The sequence below is a fragment of the Myxine glutinosa genome, chromosome 4 (assembly GCF_964187855.1).
Source record: "Myxine glutinosa chromosome 4, kmMyxGlut1.1, whole genome shotgun sequence".
NCBI lineage: Eukaryota > Metazoa > Chordata > Myxini > Myxiniformes > Myxinidae > Myxine > Myxine glutinosa.
In genome coordinates, this window is record NC_136264.1 from 109,665,426 (window position 1) to 109,682,398 (window position 16,973).

Genomic DNA, 16,973 nt, shown 5'->3' on the forward strand with positions numbered 1-16,973 from the left:
GTTTGAGTATCCAGGAATTCTGTGCCAGGCTAGCTTAAACACCTGAACATAGCTCTTGAATGTCGGCTCGGCTTAAAGCAATGTGGTCTGCCGTAAATACCGTAGATCCTCACAGTGATGATTCAAACCGAAGTTAGGTTAAGGACAGCTCTGATAACTGGCAAGGTGTAGCCATATGGTGTGTGTACAGTTTTGTACATCACTTTACACCACTTTACTTACTCTATTATTTTCTCGATTGAGAGAATGAAGCAGATATTTGTAAAGCGAGACTCACTCTCATGAATGTCCAGCTGTTCGTTTCAATCACCCACCAGCTCTAGAAGTCGAAGGAAAAAAAGAGAGAGACAGAAAGAGACACACGCATCATAAAAATAGATAGTACAATTGTTTGCAGAAGCTCGATGTGTGTTCAGAGACTGTAGAGAAAGAGAGAGGAAATTGTTTTGAGAGAACAACTGAATATAAAGTCAGAATTTGATGAAGTCCAACAGCCCAATGTGGTATTTTTTCCTGGTGTTGCTGACGAGGGAAACAGTCATCGCACCACCGGTATGATTTTCCTTTCTTAACTATCCTCAGCTAATTTCATAGTGAGATCAAGCTGGTTTTAGGAATCATTGCTCATGTCTGAAGGTTTATAATTCCCACGTTATTAAGTGGAGTATCTGAATTGAAACATATATTATCTTTCTAAGCTAGTAAAATATTCAATCAACATTTGTATGACTAAGTCTCCATAAGTTCAAGGTTAAATTTTTAGTTGAGCGTAAACAGAATAAAAGATTGTCTGCGAGTGAGTCCAAAGTTTTTCTCCTTGAATCACTGAATCGATTGAAGGGTTTTTTTTGTCCATTATGTCATCTTGGCCTTGTCCTTCATTCTGATATTGAAGGAAAAGAAATGCATGACACAATGGAAGAAAATGAGGCTCATTCACTTCTAGAATTTTAAAATAAATTGTCCAAGTCATTCCACAGACTATAAAATCACGATCACAAGCCATTTGTCCTGCACCTGTCACTTTGGCACAAATACATTTGTCCTGTAGCTGTCACTTTGGCACAAAGTATAGTGTAGACAGTTTTGTCGGTTTATATTGTATTTTCCTTCAAGATAATGTCCATGCAGAAAGATTTTCGCTGCTACACGATCAGAATCCAAGTGGAAATATCAACGATTATTTTACATATCATGCATGCCGCAATGTTATCCTGTTCTAGAATAACCTAAGCAGCTCTAAAGTGTCGGAAAATGAGTTCACGCATACAGCAGCTTTCCAATGAGTCAGAGCAATTTTCACAGTGTAATTTTACTTGAATTAAGTAAACGTTTTTAGGAGACAATTGACAAATCTACATAGTGCATGGGATTTAATTTGATGATCGTGAGCTACAAGTATCCCAGAATCGTGAGCTACATATGAAGAGTTCAGAGGCAAAAACAGATAAATCCATTTTTTTTTTTTCCGGTAAATCAACATTTTTTAATGTGCTTTCTTGGTGTAACATATCAATTCCAAAAAAGGTGGTCCTAAATTGATGAAAGTAAACTAAAAGAAGGCCAGAATTTCACTAATCTAAAATTAATAAAAACGTACTTTTTGATACTTGTAAATTTGTTTTGCGTCAAAATCAGATAAATCCACAACCGGATTTTTTGCAAAAGCAGACAAATCCTTAATAAACTTTCTTTCGTATTAAGACTTCACAGAATTAACCAGAAATTTGATTAGAATCATTAATGCAATATGAAATAGTATTAATCTGAATAGAAACTAGAGCAATGCGAATGTGTCGCCAATATGCCTCCGCATAGTCCCAAAATGGGTAGAAGCCCTCGTTCTCTGTCCTAAAAATAAACAAGTTTGATTCAAATCCCTTTTTTTTTTTTTTTTTTCAGTTTTTTTTCCAAAATTTTTCACTGTTTTTAAGTATCACATTTTCACCAGCCATGACAGGTTTCACATCGATTGGTGAAGCAGTTTCAGAGAAGGGATATTTTTTAATATTAGCTTTCAAGCTAATATGGCTGCCATACCATGTGACATATGACCTTAAAGAATGTACACTTTGCTGCATATGTATGGGTAGGGGATCACTTTTGTGAAGTTTCGTGTTGATCGGATAAGGTTCATTTTTCTATCCAAGATGGCTGCCAAATCACGTGACCTACGACATCATCATTTTCAAACTATATGCAACAGTGCTATTAGTATTAGATGATATTTGTAAAATATCAATAGGGTAAGCGGTTTCAGAGATATAATTATTTAATATTTACCTTTAATCCAATATGGCTGCCACACCATGTGACCAATGATGTTTTCGTGATCATCTTTTAATCACCATATCTTCATCACCAGTCAATGACATACGTAAAGTTTCGAGTCAATCAATTCGGTGGTTTGGGAGAAGCTGTTTTTTTAAGGTTTTAGGTTAAATCCAATATGGCTGCCAAACCACGTGACATGGTCATAAATTTAATATTTCAACACAAATGCGTCATAGATCATGTGCATGCAATTTCAGATTTTTAGGATAAGGAATTTTATTAAAACATTTTTGGCTGGTATACCACTTCATCTATGATGTTATCATTATCATGCTTTTGTTCCCCATTGGGAGTACTTGACAATGTGTCAAGTTTCAAATTTTTCCATTTGGCGGTTTCTGAAAAATTATTTTTAAATTATTTGCGTTTAATCCAAGATGGCTGCCATACCACGTGACCTATGACATCACAATTACCATAAAAACATTCTGCATGGGTATCACTCCTACTCCTAAAGTTGCGTCTCAATCGGACATATGGTTGCTGAGAAAAACGAGGTTTAGCCCATATGGACAGACAGGACAGACGGACAACCCGAAAACAATGCCTCCGGCTACCTTTGGGGGCGGAGGCATAAAAGGTTTCTGAGACAGGGACTGGCAAGGAGGTGATGCAAGCCGGCAGGCCGATGACATGCTTGACAGGCCGATGACATGCCTATATATTTTTTACATGACGAAATGGTGACATAACGATATAAATGGTAACATACACATATTTGTTTACATCTTCAACTTTAGGCCTCCTTCGTTTACGCTGTTGAATTCCCATCTATTAAGACAGCAAAATGCCTTCCTGTTTGACTTTATTTTCCATCGAATAAAGCTGCCCATTGATGTAAGAAAGATCGTCAGAAACCAGGGTAGACGCCATGCACATATCACGTACATTGTGTGCACATGAAATAGCTTCAATTTTACCATTGTGGAGCTGTGCTCCCACGTCGAACTCCAACAATATGGACGCGACAACGAGCTGAGTTTCACAGAGCTGTTTATTCCGAGCTCGGCACAAATGCACTGAAAATGGCTACCCCGAGCGGCAATATATATTTCAAATTCAAACAGTAAGCCACCGCCTCTCAACGGGGCATGGTATGCAATCCGAGTGACCGCCCGCTGATTACGTCACCAGCTGGTACAAGAGAATTGTGTCCGGTAACCGCTACATGCGCCCCCCCAGAATTCACTTGTACAGGGAGAGTCAGTTTGTGGGGGGCCTTAATGACCCGGCCGAAACGACCCCTGGCGATTCGTGTGGGGGTGGGAGGCGGCTTGGCGGCGGATGGTCGGGCGGGGGGCTTGGTCGACGGGGGACGGCCCCGCCGTGGAGGAAGGGCCAACCGTTGAGGTTGGTCGAGGTCCAAATGGGCCGGCTTGAGGCGGTCCACGGAGATATGGTCCGGTTTGCCATCAATGTCGACAACGAACGACTTGTCGCCCCTCCTCAAGACCCAAAAAGGCCCATCGTACGGCGGCCGGAGCAGTCCCCGGTGTGCGTCGTTGGGCACAAAAACGTACGCCGCTGGGAGGACATGGGGTTGAGGACAGCCATGATGAGACGTGGGCACCGGGGCAAATCTCCTGGCGGCCTCCTGGAGGACCGAGCGTTGGCGAGCCGTGGACCAGGGGCCGGTGGCGTCGGGGATGAACTCCCCCGGCACGCGCAGTGGTTGGCCGTAGACCAGCTCGGCGGTAGAAGCCTGGAGGTCTTCTTTAGGGGCCGTCCGGAGGCCCAATAGCACCCACGGGAGCCTGTCAGCCCAACTGTCGTCCTGGAGGCTGGCCCTGAGAGCGGCCTTCATTGAGCAGTGGAACCTCTCGCACAAGCCGTTGGCCTGAGGGTGGTAGGCCGTGGTGCGGTGAAGTTAGACCCCCAAGGCCTGAGCGACCACGCCCCAAAGCTCAGAGGTGAACTGTGGGCCTCTGTCAGAGGAGATGTCCGTGGGGGCGCCGAAACGGGTGACCCAGGTGCCGATGAAGGCCTGCGCCACGTCGGCGGACGTCGTTGACGTCAGCGGGACGGCCTCCGGCCACCGGGTGGTCCTGTCCACCATCGTGAGGAGATGGGTGAAGCCCCGCGAGGGGGGAAGGGGTCCCACCAGGTCCACATTGACGTGGTCGAAACGCCGCGCGGGCACGTCGAATGGTGCCAACGGGGCCTGGGTGTGCCGGTGGACCTTCGCACGCTGGCAGGCGACACAGGCATTGGCTCAGTCGCGGACGTCCTTCCGGAGCCCATGCCAGATGAATTTCGCTGCCACGAGCTTCTGCGACGCTTTCCGGTCCGGGTGGGAAAGGCCGTGGATGGCGTCAAAAACGAGCCGTTGCTATCCAGCGGGCACAATGGGACGAGGTAGGCCCAGGGAAACGTCGCACAGGAGAACTGTGCCTGTGTCCTTGAAGGGGACGTCGGACAACCGCAGGCCCGGGTCCGCTGTCCGAAGGGCTTTCACCGCGGGGTCGGAGATCTGGTTGGCCGCCGTGCGGGCGTAGTCCACGCCGAGGTGGACGGCGCCCGCGACGGACCGGGAGAGGCAATCGGCCACAACATTGTCCTTGCCCGCGACGTGCCAGATGTCCGTCGTGAACTCGGACACGGTGGACAGGTGGCGCTGCTGACGAGCCGACCACGGCTCTGAGACCTTGGCCATGGCGAAGACCAGGGGTTTGTGGTCCACAAACACCGTGAATGGGCGGCCCTCTAAAAGGTGGCGGAAGTGGCGAACCGCCAGGTAAAGGCCGAGGAGCTCGCGGTCGAACGTGCTGTATTTGCGCTCGTTAGGGCCGAGCTGCCGGCTGAAGAAGGCCAGCGGTTGCCAAGCCCCGTTCATCCACTGCTCGTGCACGGCACCCACCGCGTAGTCGGAAGCGTCCGTGGTAAGGGCGATGGGTGCATTGAGCGCCGGGTGCGCCAGCATGGTTGCGTTGGCGAGGGCCAGCTTAGCGCCCGTGAATGCCTCGTCCATCTCCTCGGTCCAGGCGATGTCGTGCTTGGCCGGCTTACCCCTGAGGGCCTCGTACAGGGGGCGCATGAGTTGGGCGGCGCGAGGCACGAACCCGTGGAAAAAGTACACCATACCCAAAAACTCCTGCAGGGCCTTAACGGAGCGGGGGCGCGGGAAACCTTTAACGGCCTCCACCTTGGTCGGCAGCAGAACGGCCCCGCGCTTCGTGATGCGGTGTCCCAGGAAGTCGACGGCAGCCAGGCCAAACTGGCATTTCGCCGGGTTGATGATGAGGCCGTGCTGGCTGAGGCGCTCAAAAAGCGTGCGCAGGTGAAGGAGGTGTTCCGCCCGGGAAGTGCTGGCGATGAGAATGTCATCCAGGTAGACGAACAGAAAGGTGAGATCGCGCAGCACACTGTCCATCAGCCGCTGGAAGGCCTGGGCCGCATTCTTAAGGCCAAACGGCATTCGGAGGAACTCGAAGAGGCCAAAGAGTGTAATTACAGCCGTCTTCGGAACGTCGGCCGGCCGGACAGGTACCTGGTGGTAGCCCCGAATAAGGTCGACCCTGGAGAAGATCACCCGCCCCGCCAAACGGGCGGAAAAGTCCTGGATATGCGGTATCGGGTACCGGTCGGGGGTGGTGGCGTCGTTGAGGCGGCGATAATCGCCGCACGGTCGCCATCCGCCACCCGGTTTGGGTACGATGTGCAGGGGCGAGGCCCACGCGCTGTTCGAGCGCCGCACAATGCCCAACCGCTCCAGCTCGTCGAAATCCGCCTTTGCCACGGCGAGTTTGGCAGGGTCGAGGCGACGAGCCCTGGTGTAGACCGGTGGACCAGTGGTTGGGATGTGGTGTTCGACGCTGTGGTTGACGGCGACGGCCGAAAACGTCGGCCGTGTGAGGGCGGGGAACTCAGCGAGGAGGCGGGTGAAGTCGTCCGCGGCCGGGAGCGCACAGGCTAGCTTGGTTGGTGCGGAGCCGCTCAACGAACAAGCGAGAGAGCTGAAGGTCTCTGCGTTGACGAGCCGACGACGTTTTACGTCAACCAAAAGTCCATGGGCGCAAAGAAAATCTGCACCCATCAAAGCCATGGGCACGTTCGCCGTGATGAAATCCCACTCGAAACGCTGGCCCCCGAAGCAGAGTGCCACGCTGCGTGAACCGAAGGTGCGGATAGAGGAGCCGTTTACGGCGACCAAGGCGGGGCCGCAAAGCGCGGCCTGCTTGTCCTGCCCCGAGGCGGGTATAACGCTCATCTGAGCTCCCGTATCACACAGGAAACGTCGCGCCGGACGCGGTGTCCGTAATGAACAAAAGGCTGCTGGAATGGCCGACGCTCATGGCAGGAAGCGAGCGCCGGCCTGGTCGTTTCCGGACCCGCCGAAAGTGCACGGTGGGCGACACGTTCTGGCCTTCTGCCCGAACCTGCGTGGTAGTAGCACATGACGCCCCGGTGGTGGCCGCGGCGCCGGTCGTGGCGGGTGCGGCCGACGGGGTGTCGTGGCGGGTGCGGCCGACGGGGTGTCATGGCGGCCGTGGCCGCAAGGGGCGCTGAATTGGCCGGTGGCAGCGCCGGTCGTGGTGAGGGCGTTGCCTCGGCCGGACCAGGGTTCCAGGCGGCCGCTCCGAAGTGCCGCCCGTCTGAGAAAAATTTGTCGGCTTCCTTAGCCAGGGCGCGAGGGTCCTTGATTGTAGAGTTAGCCAAAGCTAAGCGTACCTGCCCGGGTAGCTGTCGGAGAAACAGCTCGCGAAAGAGGAAATCTGGGCGGTGTTCCTCGAGCAGGGAGAGCATGTGGTCCATGCACTCGGATGGTCGAGCCTCCCCGAGCTCAGGCAGATCGAGCAGCTGTCGTGCGCGTTCGGCCTCAGTGAGGTCAAACGTACCGAGGTGTAGTCGTTTGAGTGCGCCGTACTTGTCGGCGGACGGCGGGCTCCGTAGAAGGCTCAATACCCGGGAGGCGGTGGCGGCGTTTAGCGCGGGGACCACATGGTGGAAGCGAGTCTCGTCCGTCGTGATGTGCCGCAGAGTGAACTGGGACTCCGCTTGGGCAAACCAGACGGCCACGTGCGATTCCCAGAAGTCAGGGAGTTTCAAAGCAACGGTCGACTCCATTGCCGTGTTCGTAAAAGAGGTCACCAATGTGGAGCTGTGCTCCCACGTCTAACTCCAACAATATGGATGCGACAACGAGCTGAGTTTCACAGAGCTGTTTATTCCGAGCTCGGCACAAATGCACTGAAAATGGCTACCCCGAGTGGCAATATATATTTCAAATTCAAACAGTAAGCCACGCCTCTCAACGGGGCGTGGTATGCAATCCGAGTGACCGCCCGCTGATTACGTCACTGGCCGGTACAAGAGAATTGTGTCCGGTAACCGCTACACCGTCACCGTTATGCCAAGCTCTCTTCCCCAAAGCGCGGGTGGAATTGCCTGGATGCCGCTTCTTTTCACGTCCCGATGGTGAGAGCAACACCGGCTCTTCAATATCATCAAAACTGTACATTATTTCCACAGAAATTTGCTTATTTGGGAGGTTTTGGCATCTTTTAGCGAGGCAAATCCATCAGAACATGGGCACTGACGTATTGCATCACGTGACTATGATGCTGCACACTGATTGGTTAAATGGATATGTCAGGTTTTGCTAAAGAGAGTGCACGGCACTTATCAGTTTGGGAAATGAAGTGTCGAATAGCAAGAAATAATTATATCGGTTGCATTGAGATTTGCAGATAAACGATTTGGTTTTGGCAAAGACAGCACTGTGAGCTGCGTCATGCTTGGTACAGTTTTGGCGGGAATTGCATTTATCAGTTTTTGTGTATGAACTCTTCATAGATGTTTGATAGTGCACAGCTCATTTTTGTCGCTTTCAGAGAGAAGGGGGATATAGATGTTCGAGTAATGCCCATTTTCATCCCATTAAAAAGTTGCATTCTGTTTTATACATTGCAAACCAATATTAAGAAGTTTTCGTCCATTCAACGTTGTTTAATTTACACTCCTTACTGAAAAACAATTTCTGCAGGTAATTTTTCTCAATAAGATTAAGGCTTATGAAAGAGCACTGACAGAGGGTATGAACTGACAGTAGGGCAGCAGGACAACTCTGAACACAATTAGCAAGGGGATGAAAAAAAACAAGAAAAGAGGAGAAAGAGGAGGTGAGGAAACATTGCAATCTGCAAGTAAGTGGTTGAAGAGTGGGAGAGCACAGTCTCTGGAAGTCAGTTACATGTATGGGCCAAGCGACTAACAAAATAGTTTAAGTGTGCAGTCAGCCTGGATTTTGGAAGAATCTCCAGGAGTGAGTTACAAGAAGAGAATACCTATATCTTGGAATTGTTGAGGAGGATTAGAGGGTTGAGAGGGCAGAGGCAGCTAAACCAGAAGAGAGACTGTAAAAACAGAGGCTACTGCTCTTCCTGCAATGTGAAAGCAGCAGACCTTGTGCTTTGGTCTCATCACCAGGGATTCCAGTAATGTTGAGAGGTTTAGATTCCACAGGATCCAGGAGAGACAGATGTGATGTTGAGGCACCAGTAAAATACTCCATTGACCTTAAACCAAACAAAGCCTTATAGACTGAGTACTTGTGATTTTTAAAGGAAATATTTGGAATGATGGAGGATTTGCAGCCTGCGACTGGCTTTGGTGGCAAACTTCTATATGGGCAGCCACGGTGAGGTCATGGGTGAAGAAGAGGCCGAGAAGTTCAAGAAACCGAACCTCTTCCGGTGGCTGACCATGGAAATAGATGGCCGGGCTTTTTGATGATCATTCTAGTATGACAGGGTTAGACTGAGATTTTCCAGGATAGTTGCATTTATCATGTGTTTATCAAACCAGCATCTAATCATTTCCTGATCAGCAGGGAGTGAAGCAGCTGATGACTGCCGACCAATGAGATGGGGGTACTTTATGATTCAATATGGAGTTTTCTGCAAGAAGGAAGAAAGGGTTTTCCCGAGCATCAAATAGGTCATTGATATAGATGAGGAATAAGACTGGGCCCAACAGACTGCCATGATAAACTATATGCTCCACTGGAAGACAGGAAGAGAGTGCTCCATTGATTGCAACACACTGACTGTGTGAGTGGAGGAAGTCAGAAATCCAGGCATGAAGGTGGCCTCCTATGCCACAAACAGAGAGCTTGGCAAACCAAGCAAGACCCCAGACTGTGTCAGACCCCCGAGCTATGTCTAGGTAAGTGTCACTGCCCCTCTTGTTTGAGATTTAGAGCCTCCAACCATCACTATGAGAAGAGCAGCAGCATGTCCAGTATTTAGCAGCTGGGACAGAATCCAAACACATGGTCAGAGATTGGGCTCTTTGAAAAGAGGAAAGACTTGACAGTGGTCAAGTCTTTCCTCTTCTGGCAATGGACAAGCAATGGTTACAACGGTCCAGCTTTTGAAAATGGACAACCAATGGTAACAACGGTCCAGCTTTTGAAAATGGACAAACAATGGTTACAACGGTCCAGCTTTTGAAAATGGACAAGCAATTATTGATTCCATTACTTTGCTTATAATTGAACTGAAGCTTACTGGTCTGTATTTGAGAGGATCATTTTTCAACCATTCTTGTGGATGGAAGTGCCGTTTTGTCTTCTTTCGGGCAGAGGGGAAGCTGTGAAAGAAGAACAGGACCAATAGAACAGATAAAGGAGAAGCAGGCAGAGCAGGGCAGGATTTGAGAACAAGGGCACCGATGCCATCTGAACCCATCACTGAAGTAGTGTCGAGGCTGTGTGAGTGGAGGAAGTCAGAAATCCAGGAATGAAGGTGGCCTCCTATGCCACAGAGAGCATTTGTTTTTCCGTTTGCTTTTGAAATATCCCGTAAATTGGACGTAATAAATTGAAATATCCCGAATATCCCGTAAATCCAAAAAACAGAACATTTTCCACCTTTTCGGGCGAGGACACAAAATTCAGGAGACAGTGTATACTGCATATGACGAGGAGACAGAATGGGCTGGATTAGGTACATGACATTTGGAGGGCTTAATATGGTGCCACAATTATTTTGAGGACAGAGACCGGTTGGAGAGTTCAGCCTTAATATTTGCAAAATGATGTTGTCTGTATTGCCTTTGGATCTACACACATTTGTTATGAGGATTATGAGGTGACTTAAAGGTACCCTGTTAGGTTTTTTTTTTTGTTTTTTTTTTTTGTATACTGAATCGAGGCTCGTGAAAGAGCTAACATTTACTTCACAAACAAATCAACCAGACAAACAAAATATATAAAAAGAGGGAGCGGAAGACAAGATGGGGAGAGAAGGGGAAGCACACAAACACAACATTTGAGAGCAGGGAAATGTGTGGGAGGGAGAGAGCTTTGGGGGAGGAGGCGTGGGAAGGAGGGTGGGGGGGGGGGGGAGAAGTATAAAACACAAGGACACCAAGGACTTCCAGGACAGAAGTTGGTTTCCATGTTGAAAAAGGAAGCTGCTTGACTACAACTAGCTCCCGCACATAATTCAGTTTACCATGGCCAAGTGGATGGATAGGATAGCCGCAGATGGGATGGGTTAAACTGGTACATGAGAGAAAGTATGGTTTTTTGAAAGTCGTATCAGGCAGAAGCAATGTCAGATGCTGTGGAAATAGCATCTTAATTTTTGAGAGGGCAGGTTGCACTCCCAAACAGTTGGCCTATGTGAAAGCTATATTCTGCGGTGTTGAAGTTGCTCCCTTATAATAACCAGAGAGGTATTGGCTTCAGCAGTCATGATCAGACGAGGTAAGAGGCGCGTTAGGGGAACAAAATAAATTGGATGGAATGTTAGTTATAACCAGGTCCAGGAGGGAAGAAGTACCATTTGCAGAAATATAGGTTGGAATGGACGCTAACATGGACGCTAACACATGGCATTGTATGGCAGCTGTGCATCACACCATCTTGATTGTTAATCAATGTTTAAACCTTCATCTTAAACGTACACAAATATCATGACGTTGACACCCTTAGAACACCCTCAGAGGACCATGTATACACAGTTTGTTATGAAATCAAGTCGAGACCTCGTTTCCCAGATATGAGGCTTTATTGAACTCTAACTCCACATACCCTATACGCACAGATCAAAGAATAATATCAGAACTACAGCAAAGATTCTACTAGCATTTCATTGTTCATAAGCAAGCGAATAATTCGTTCCCAGTCATACCTTTCTCGAGCGTCCGCTCACAAGACAGATACCAGACCAAAACCCTCTCCTTTCTCGTACAACCCATTATATACCCTTCTCAAGGCCATTCCATTCGAATCCTCTTCTTCATATTTTATTACACAGTGCCTTCAGAAAGTATTCACACCCCTTGACTTTTTTCACGTTTTGTTGTGTTACAGCCTGAATTAAAAAAAAGTTATGGACGAGTTATGACAAAACTTGGTGAACTAGTTGGTGTGGTGACAAGAACAAGCCGATTAGATTTTGGTTCAGGTCCGAATCGAGATCCGGCCTATCAGTGGGATACAAAACATAAACTGTTCAGCCTGGCGGAGGTATGCGCTCTACCAAGTGCCGTTATCGTTTTTTTCTGTTATTTGACTCAAATTGTTTGAAATGTGGGAAAATTAATGATGATGATGATGATGATGATGATAATACACCAGCACACAAACACCACACAAAATACACCACAAAAAGTCCGAGCTTTTCATACTATTCCACTCCATGTTGCTTTCATACTATTCCACTCCATATTGTACAACTGCCTTTGCAACTTTCTAAAGTTGAGGTCATTGGATTGATGACACCAATTCTACTTGTAAACTTGTTTTTAAAATGATGGAGACATTAATATTATGATTAAAGGGAAACTAAGCTCAAATGTCAAAACATGAGAATTAATGAGTCGAGCACTCTAAATCCTCTACATATGAGATACAACAGTCAAAGGTGTTTCAAGATGAGAGAAGTGAGGGACATCAAAGGTGTTTTGAAGGCTAAGGGTTATCCTGTCCGTTTATGCCCCAAAGTGAAAACGATCTTTAACAGACCCACACAATTGGCTCAGATCACAGGAACAACCAAAACGTTTTTCCATGTTACCTTTTGTGCCAGGAGTGTCCCGATGATTTTGCTGAGTGTTGAGATTGGCAGGAGTTAGGGCGACTTTCAAACCTGTATGAGCAAGGTCAAACACAAGCTGCCCAGCAATGACCGGGTAGGAGTGCTTTATGTGGTTCCCTGCATCTGTGGGGCTGAATATGTGGGAGAAACCTGAAGGACCTTTGGCCAAAGCATCAATGAACACTGCAAAGCTTTCAAATGCAATCACTCTGGAACATCTGCCATCGCCAAACATGGGCTAAGGGATGGCCAGGTTCCCATGTGGACGGTGTCAACATTTTGGGTGTGACCCTGAACCGAGCCTGAAGGTTGAAGGCACATGGGTCTATTAGGAAACTATTATATCTCTCACAAAGGAGTGTGGTTTTTTCCGAAGGCTTTTGGCCCTCTTCTGGGCAAATACATCTGGGGTGCACCACAGAAGAAGAACATGGACATTAGACAAGACATGATAATCCATTAATGTTTTTAATTAGCCCATCCCCTGCACAGCAGGAGACGGGGTATTGTAATCACTTGTGTGTCTGTCTGTAACTTTTTTCTTTTTTTTTACCATTTGAGCTATTGTCATCAGATTTTCACCAAACCTTTTGTTATGATAACATGGAGAAGGATTGGTTCACTAATCACATTGGTTCACTAATCAAAAGGTAGATGTCGATTGTTTTGTTTTAGATGTAAAGGTCAAAGGTCAAGGTTGCATAAAATCGTCAATTTTCATCCAATTGACCTGAAATTTAAAGAACTTGCATATAGGGTCACAGAATTGGTTCACCAATCAAAAGCTAGAAGCTGATTTTTTAAATTTATCTAAAGCTCAAAGGTCAAGGCTGCATAAAATCATCAATTTTCATTTTGTATTTTTTTTAACGGTTTTCTTTATTTTGAACATACTGAAGAAGAAGACGACTGAATACAAATGGACACAGACAGGCTTTGCATTTTCACATACTTTCTAGTTTGTTTTGCATCACAATGATATCCCATTTCCTCCTTTTCCTCACAATCCATTTGCACACTTAACACCTTTCTCACTTCTCTGTTCACATGTTGTCATCTTGTTTTGCTGCTTATATTGTTTATGTATTTTTTTTTTTTTGTATACTGAATCGAGGCTCGTGAAAGAGCTGACATTTACTTCACAAACAAATCAACCAGACAAACAAAATATATAAAAAGAGGGAGCGGAAGACAAGAGAAGGGGAAGCACACAAACACTTGAGAGCACACAACATTTAAGAGCAGGGAGATGTGTGGGAGGGAGAGGGCTTGGGGGGAGGAGGCATGGGAAGGGTGGGAGAAGTATAAAACACAAGGACACCAAGGACTTCCAGGACAGAAGTTGGTATTTCAAAAAAGTTGAATTGGGGTGAAATTAGCGGGGATAGAAAAGATCAAGGTTTTGGATGGGGGAAGATAAGAGATAGTGGTGAACAGCTGTTTTAAAGACCTGGAGGGTGGAGTGGGATTGAAGAGAGTGAGGGAGCTTGTTCCAGAGGCGGGAGAAAAGAGGAATGAAGGAGTGAAGGTGAGCAGAAAGTCTTGATTTTGGCAGTTTAACCATAAGAGGGTTGCAGGCAGATCTTGTGCGACCTGTAGGAATATTTGCGGGACAGAGCCCAGAGAGAGCTGGGGGGGCAAGGCCAGAGAGGAGTCGGTAGAAGACGGAAAGACCACCAACCTGCCTGCGGTGAGTGAGTGAGAGGCCCTTGGAGTTAGCTTCATCGCGGGAGATTCCAATGATTCTGAATGCTTTGGTTTCAATAGCATGAAGATGAGCTAGGTGTGAGGCAGGAGCACCAGCCCAGAGGGGAGAGCAGTATTCCATTGAGTCTTCTAGAATTGGGCATGGAATTAAGTATCGATATTGATTCGATTACAAGCGATCATCGTTAATTACCCTGCACTTGCGAAACGAAAAGCGGGGTTTAGCGATCAGTTGTGTGTGTACACGTGGCGTACGTAGTATGTGCGTACATACGTGCATGTCTGCATTTTTAAAAATTCATTTCCTCGGCAACCATTGGTCCGATTGACACGAAATTTTCACCATAGGAGCGCCTCTGTCTGTAGAAGTTTGTTATTCATAATTATGATGTCAGAGGTCACATGGTAGGTTGCCATCTTGGAAAAACGTTGCACCTCTATATCTCTGAAACCGCTCAATGTAAAAAATGCAAACATGGCTCATTGTCAAGTACTCCCCCTGGGGAACAAGATATGTTAACTAGATGGTATTCATAGAATACTTACCCTGCACAGTCAACTTGGTGTGAGCCAACTCTTCTATTTTTGAACGTTGCTTATTTTTTGATCCAATATGGCTGCCAGACCACGTGAGCGATGACATCATAAATTTATATTCTCTAAATAATTGTTGCATAGATCATGCTCAATAAATTTCAAACTGATCAAACTAAGCGTTGTCCCTGTCGAATTATGACGTCGTAATTATGGCACCAATGACGTCATCGTTAACAACACCTATTCCCCATATGGAGTTATTTACAATGAGCCACGTTTCAATTTTTAAAATGCTGCCACGGCACGCACTTTACTGAAATGCATACACAAATGTTATATTTTTTGTCAAAAATCGTCGGAATTTCGGCAAATCTGTTTTGGTCGTGTGTTAATATACCTCAGCGATTGACAAATCTGATATCAGAATTTTATTTGAGGTCTAAATAACCCCGTGAGGTCGCTCCATACTTTGCCTGCTCGTCATTTGCAGTGTGATAATTAATTCCATGCCCAATTCTAGAAGACTTCTTCTTCACGCAATAACAACTTCTAGCTTCCAGACCGTACATCCAATCATCTTGAAATTTTGCACACATGTTACACTCCATTACCTCTACTATAATATAAGGTTTCACGTCGATCAATGAAGCGGTTCAAGAGTTATAAAAAAAATGATATTTTCGTTTAATTATTTATATCTGCCAAACCACATGACCTATCGCAAATTCCAAAAGGTGATTTCAGTAGACTGATATGCTGAACACATCTGTGAAGTTTCCCCTCGATTGGATCACAAATGATGGAGGGAGCTTGGTTTTTAAAGTTTATGCTTAAAAACATAACTCCGAAACCATGTGACGAATGACATCATTCTCGCTGACTTTTTTGTTCATCATGGGTATGAGATTCTGCCTGCAAAGTTTGGCCTCGATCTGTTTAGTCGTTTAGGAGAGAATTGGTTTTAGTGGTTTTTCACTCAAAACAATATGGCGTCCGAACCACGTGACCTATGTCATTATAATTTCATTTCTGCATCAATTTATACCAAGAAGATGCTCAATAAATTTCATCCTGATCGGATAGTTTTTTACTTGTCAAATGATGACGTCATAATGTCGGCACCTATGAAGTCATCATTCACATATCTCATTCCGCATGGAGACTTCTTTGCAATGAGACCTGTCTCAATTATTTCTGTGCAGCGTTTTTTGAGATATAGAGGTGCAAAGTTTTTTGGCTTTTCCAAGATGGCGCCCATACCACGTGACCTGTGACATCATAATATTCACTAAAATATTCTATAGGAGGAGGCCCTCCTATGGTGAATCTTTCATGTCAATCGGAAAAACGGTTGCCGAGAAAATGATTTTTTTAAATGCAGACACGCCCGTACGTACGTACCTTCGGACGGACCCGAATGCTTAACCCTGCCCTTCGCTTCGTGAGCGCAGGGTAATGATGATGTCATTGATGCCTTCATTATGATGTCATAATTCAACAAGTACAATGCTTGATGTGATCAGTATGAATTATTTTTCTCTACAACTGTTATTCCGATGGACACGAAATTTTCACCACAGAAAAGCCTCCTCATGTAGAAATGTTAATAATTATGACATCATAGGTCACATGGTGCAGTCACCATCTTGGAAAAAACGAAAAATGTTGCACCTCTCTATCTCTGAAAGCACTCCATGGAAAAATGTTATACATGGCTCATTGTAAAGAACTCCGCATGTGGAATAAGTGTTGTTAACGATGACGCCATTGGTGCCTTAATTATGACGTCATAATTCGCCAGGGACAACGCTTAGTCTGATAAGTTTGAAATTTCTTGAGCGTGATCTACACAACAATTATATTAGAGAATGTAAATGTATGATGTCATCGCTCATGTGGTCTGGCAGCCATATTGAATCAAAGAAAAACAAGACCGAAAGTTTAACAGCGGTGTAGCCGGGCTTGTAAAATATTATAAACCACAAACACACGTTTAGCATTTTAAACAGTCGCTAATGCTGACACTCAGTAGAGCACAGACTTCCGCCATGCTGAACAGTTTCCATTTTGTATCCCACTAGATAAGCTAGATCTGAATCCAGACCTGAACCAAAATCGAATGGGCTTGTTCTTATCAGTCCACCAACTCATCCACCACGTTTTGGACTAACCTGTGCATAGCGTTTTGAGATAACATGCTATATATTGTTTTTGGCCCTATCTCTCAATGGTGACGAATCACTAAGAATAATTAAAAACTCTCGTATCTGGATCCGGATCCGGATCTTCACCAAAATCAAATCAAATGGTCTTTGTGACACACCAACCTCCCCACCAAATTTCGTTTTG

The 16,973-nt window shown here is 46.2% G+C and overlaps 1 protein-coding gene across 3 annotated transcripts in view; it reads left to right on the forward strand.

The window, feature by feature from the left end:
• Positions 1 to 321: 321 nt before the first annotated feature.
• LOC137425941 (SPARC-like) overlaps positions 322 to 16,973 on the forward strand; it is a 197,717-nt gene continuing 181,065 nt past the window's right edge. For all 3 annotated transcript variants that reach the window (XM_078776268.1, XM_078776266.1, XM_078776267.1), the window contains exon 1: positions 322 to 552. In XM_078776268.1, coding sequence (XP_078632394.1) covers positions 481 to 552 — 72 coding nt within the window. In that variant the 5' untranslated portion in view covers positions 322 to 480. The remainder of the gene's footprint in view (positions 553 to 16,973) is intronic.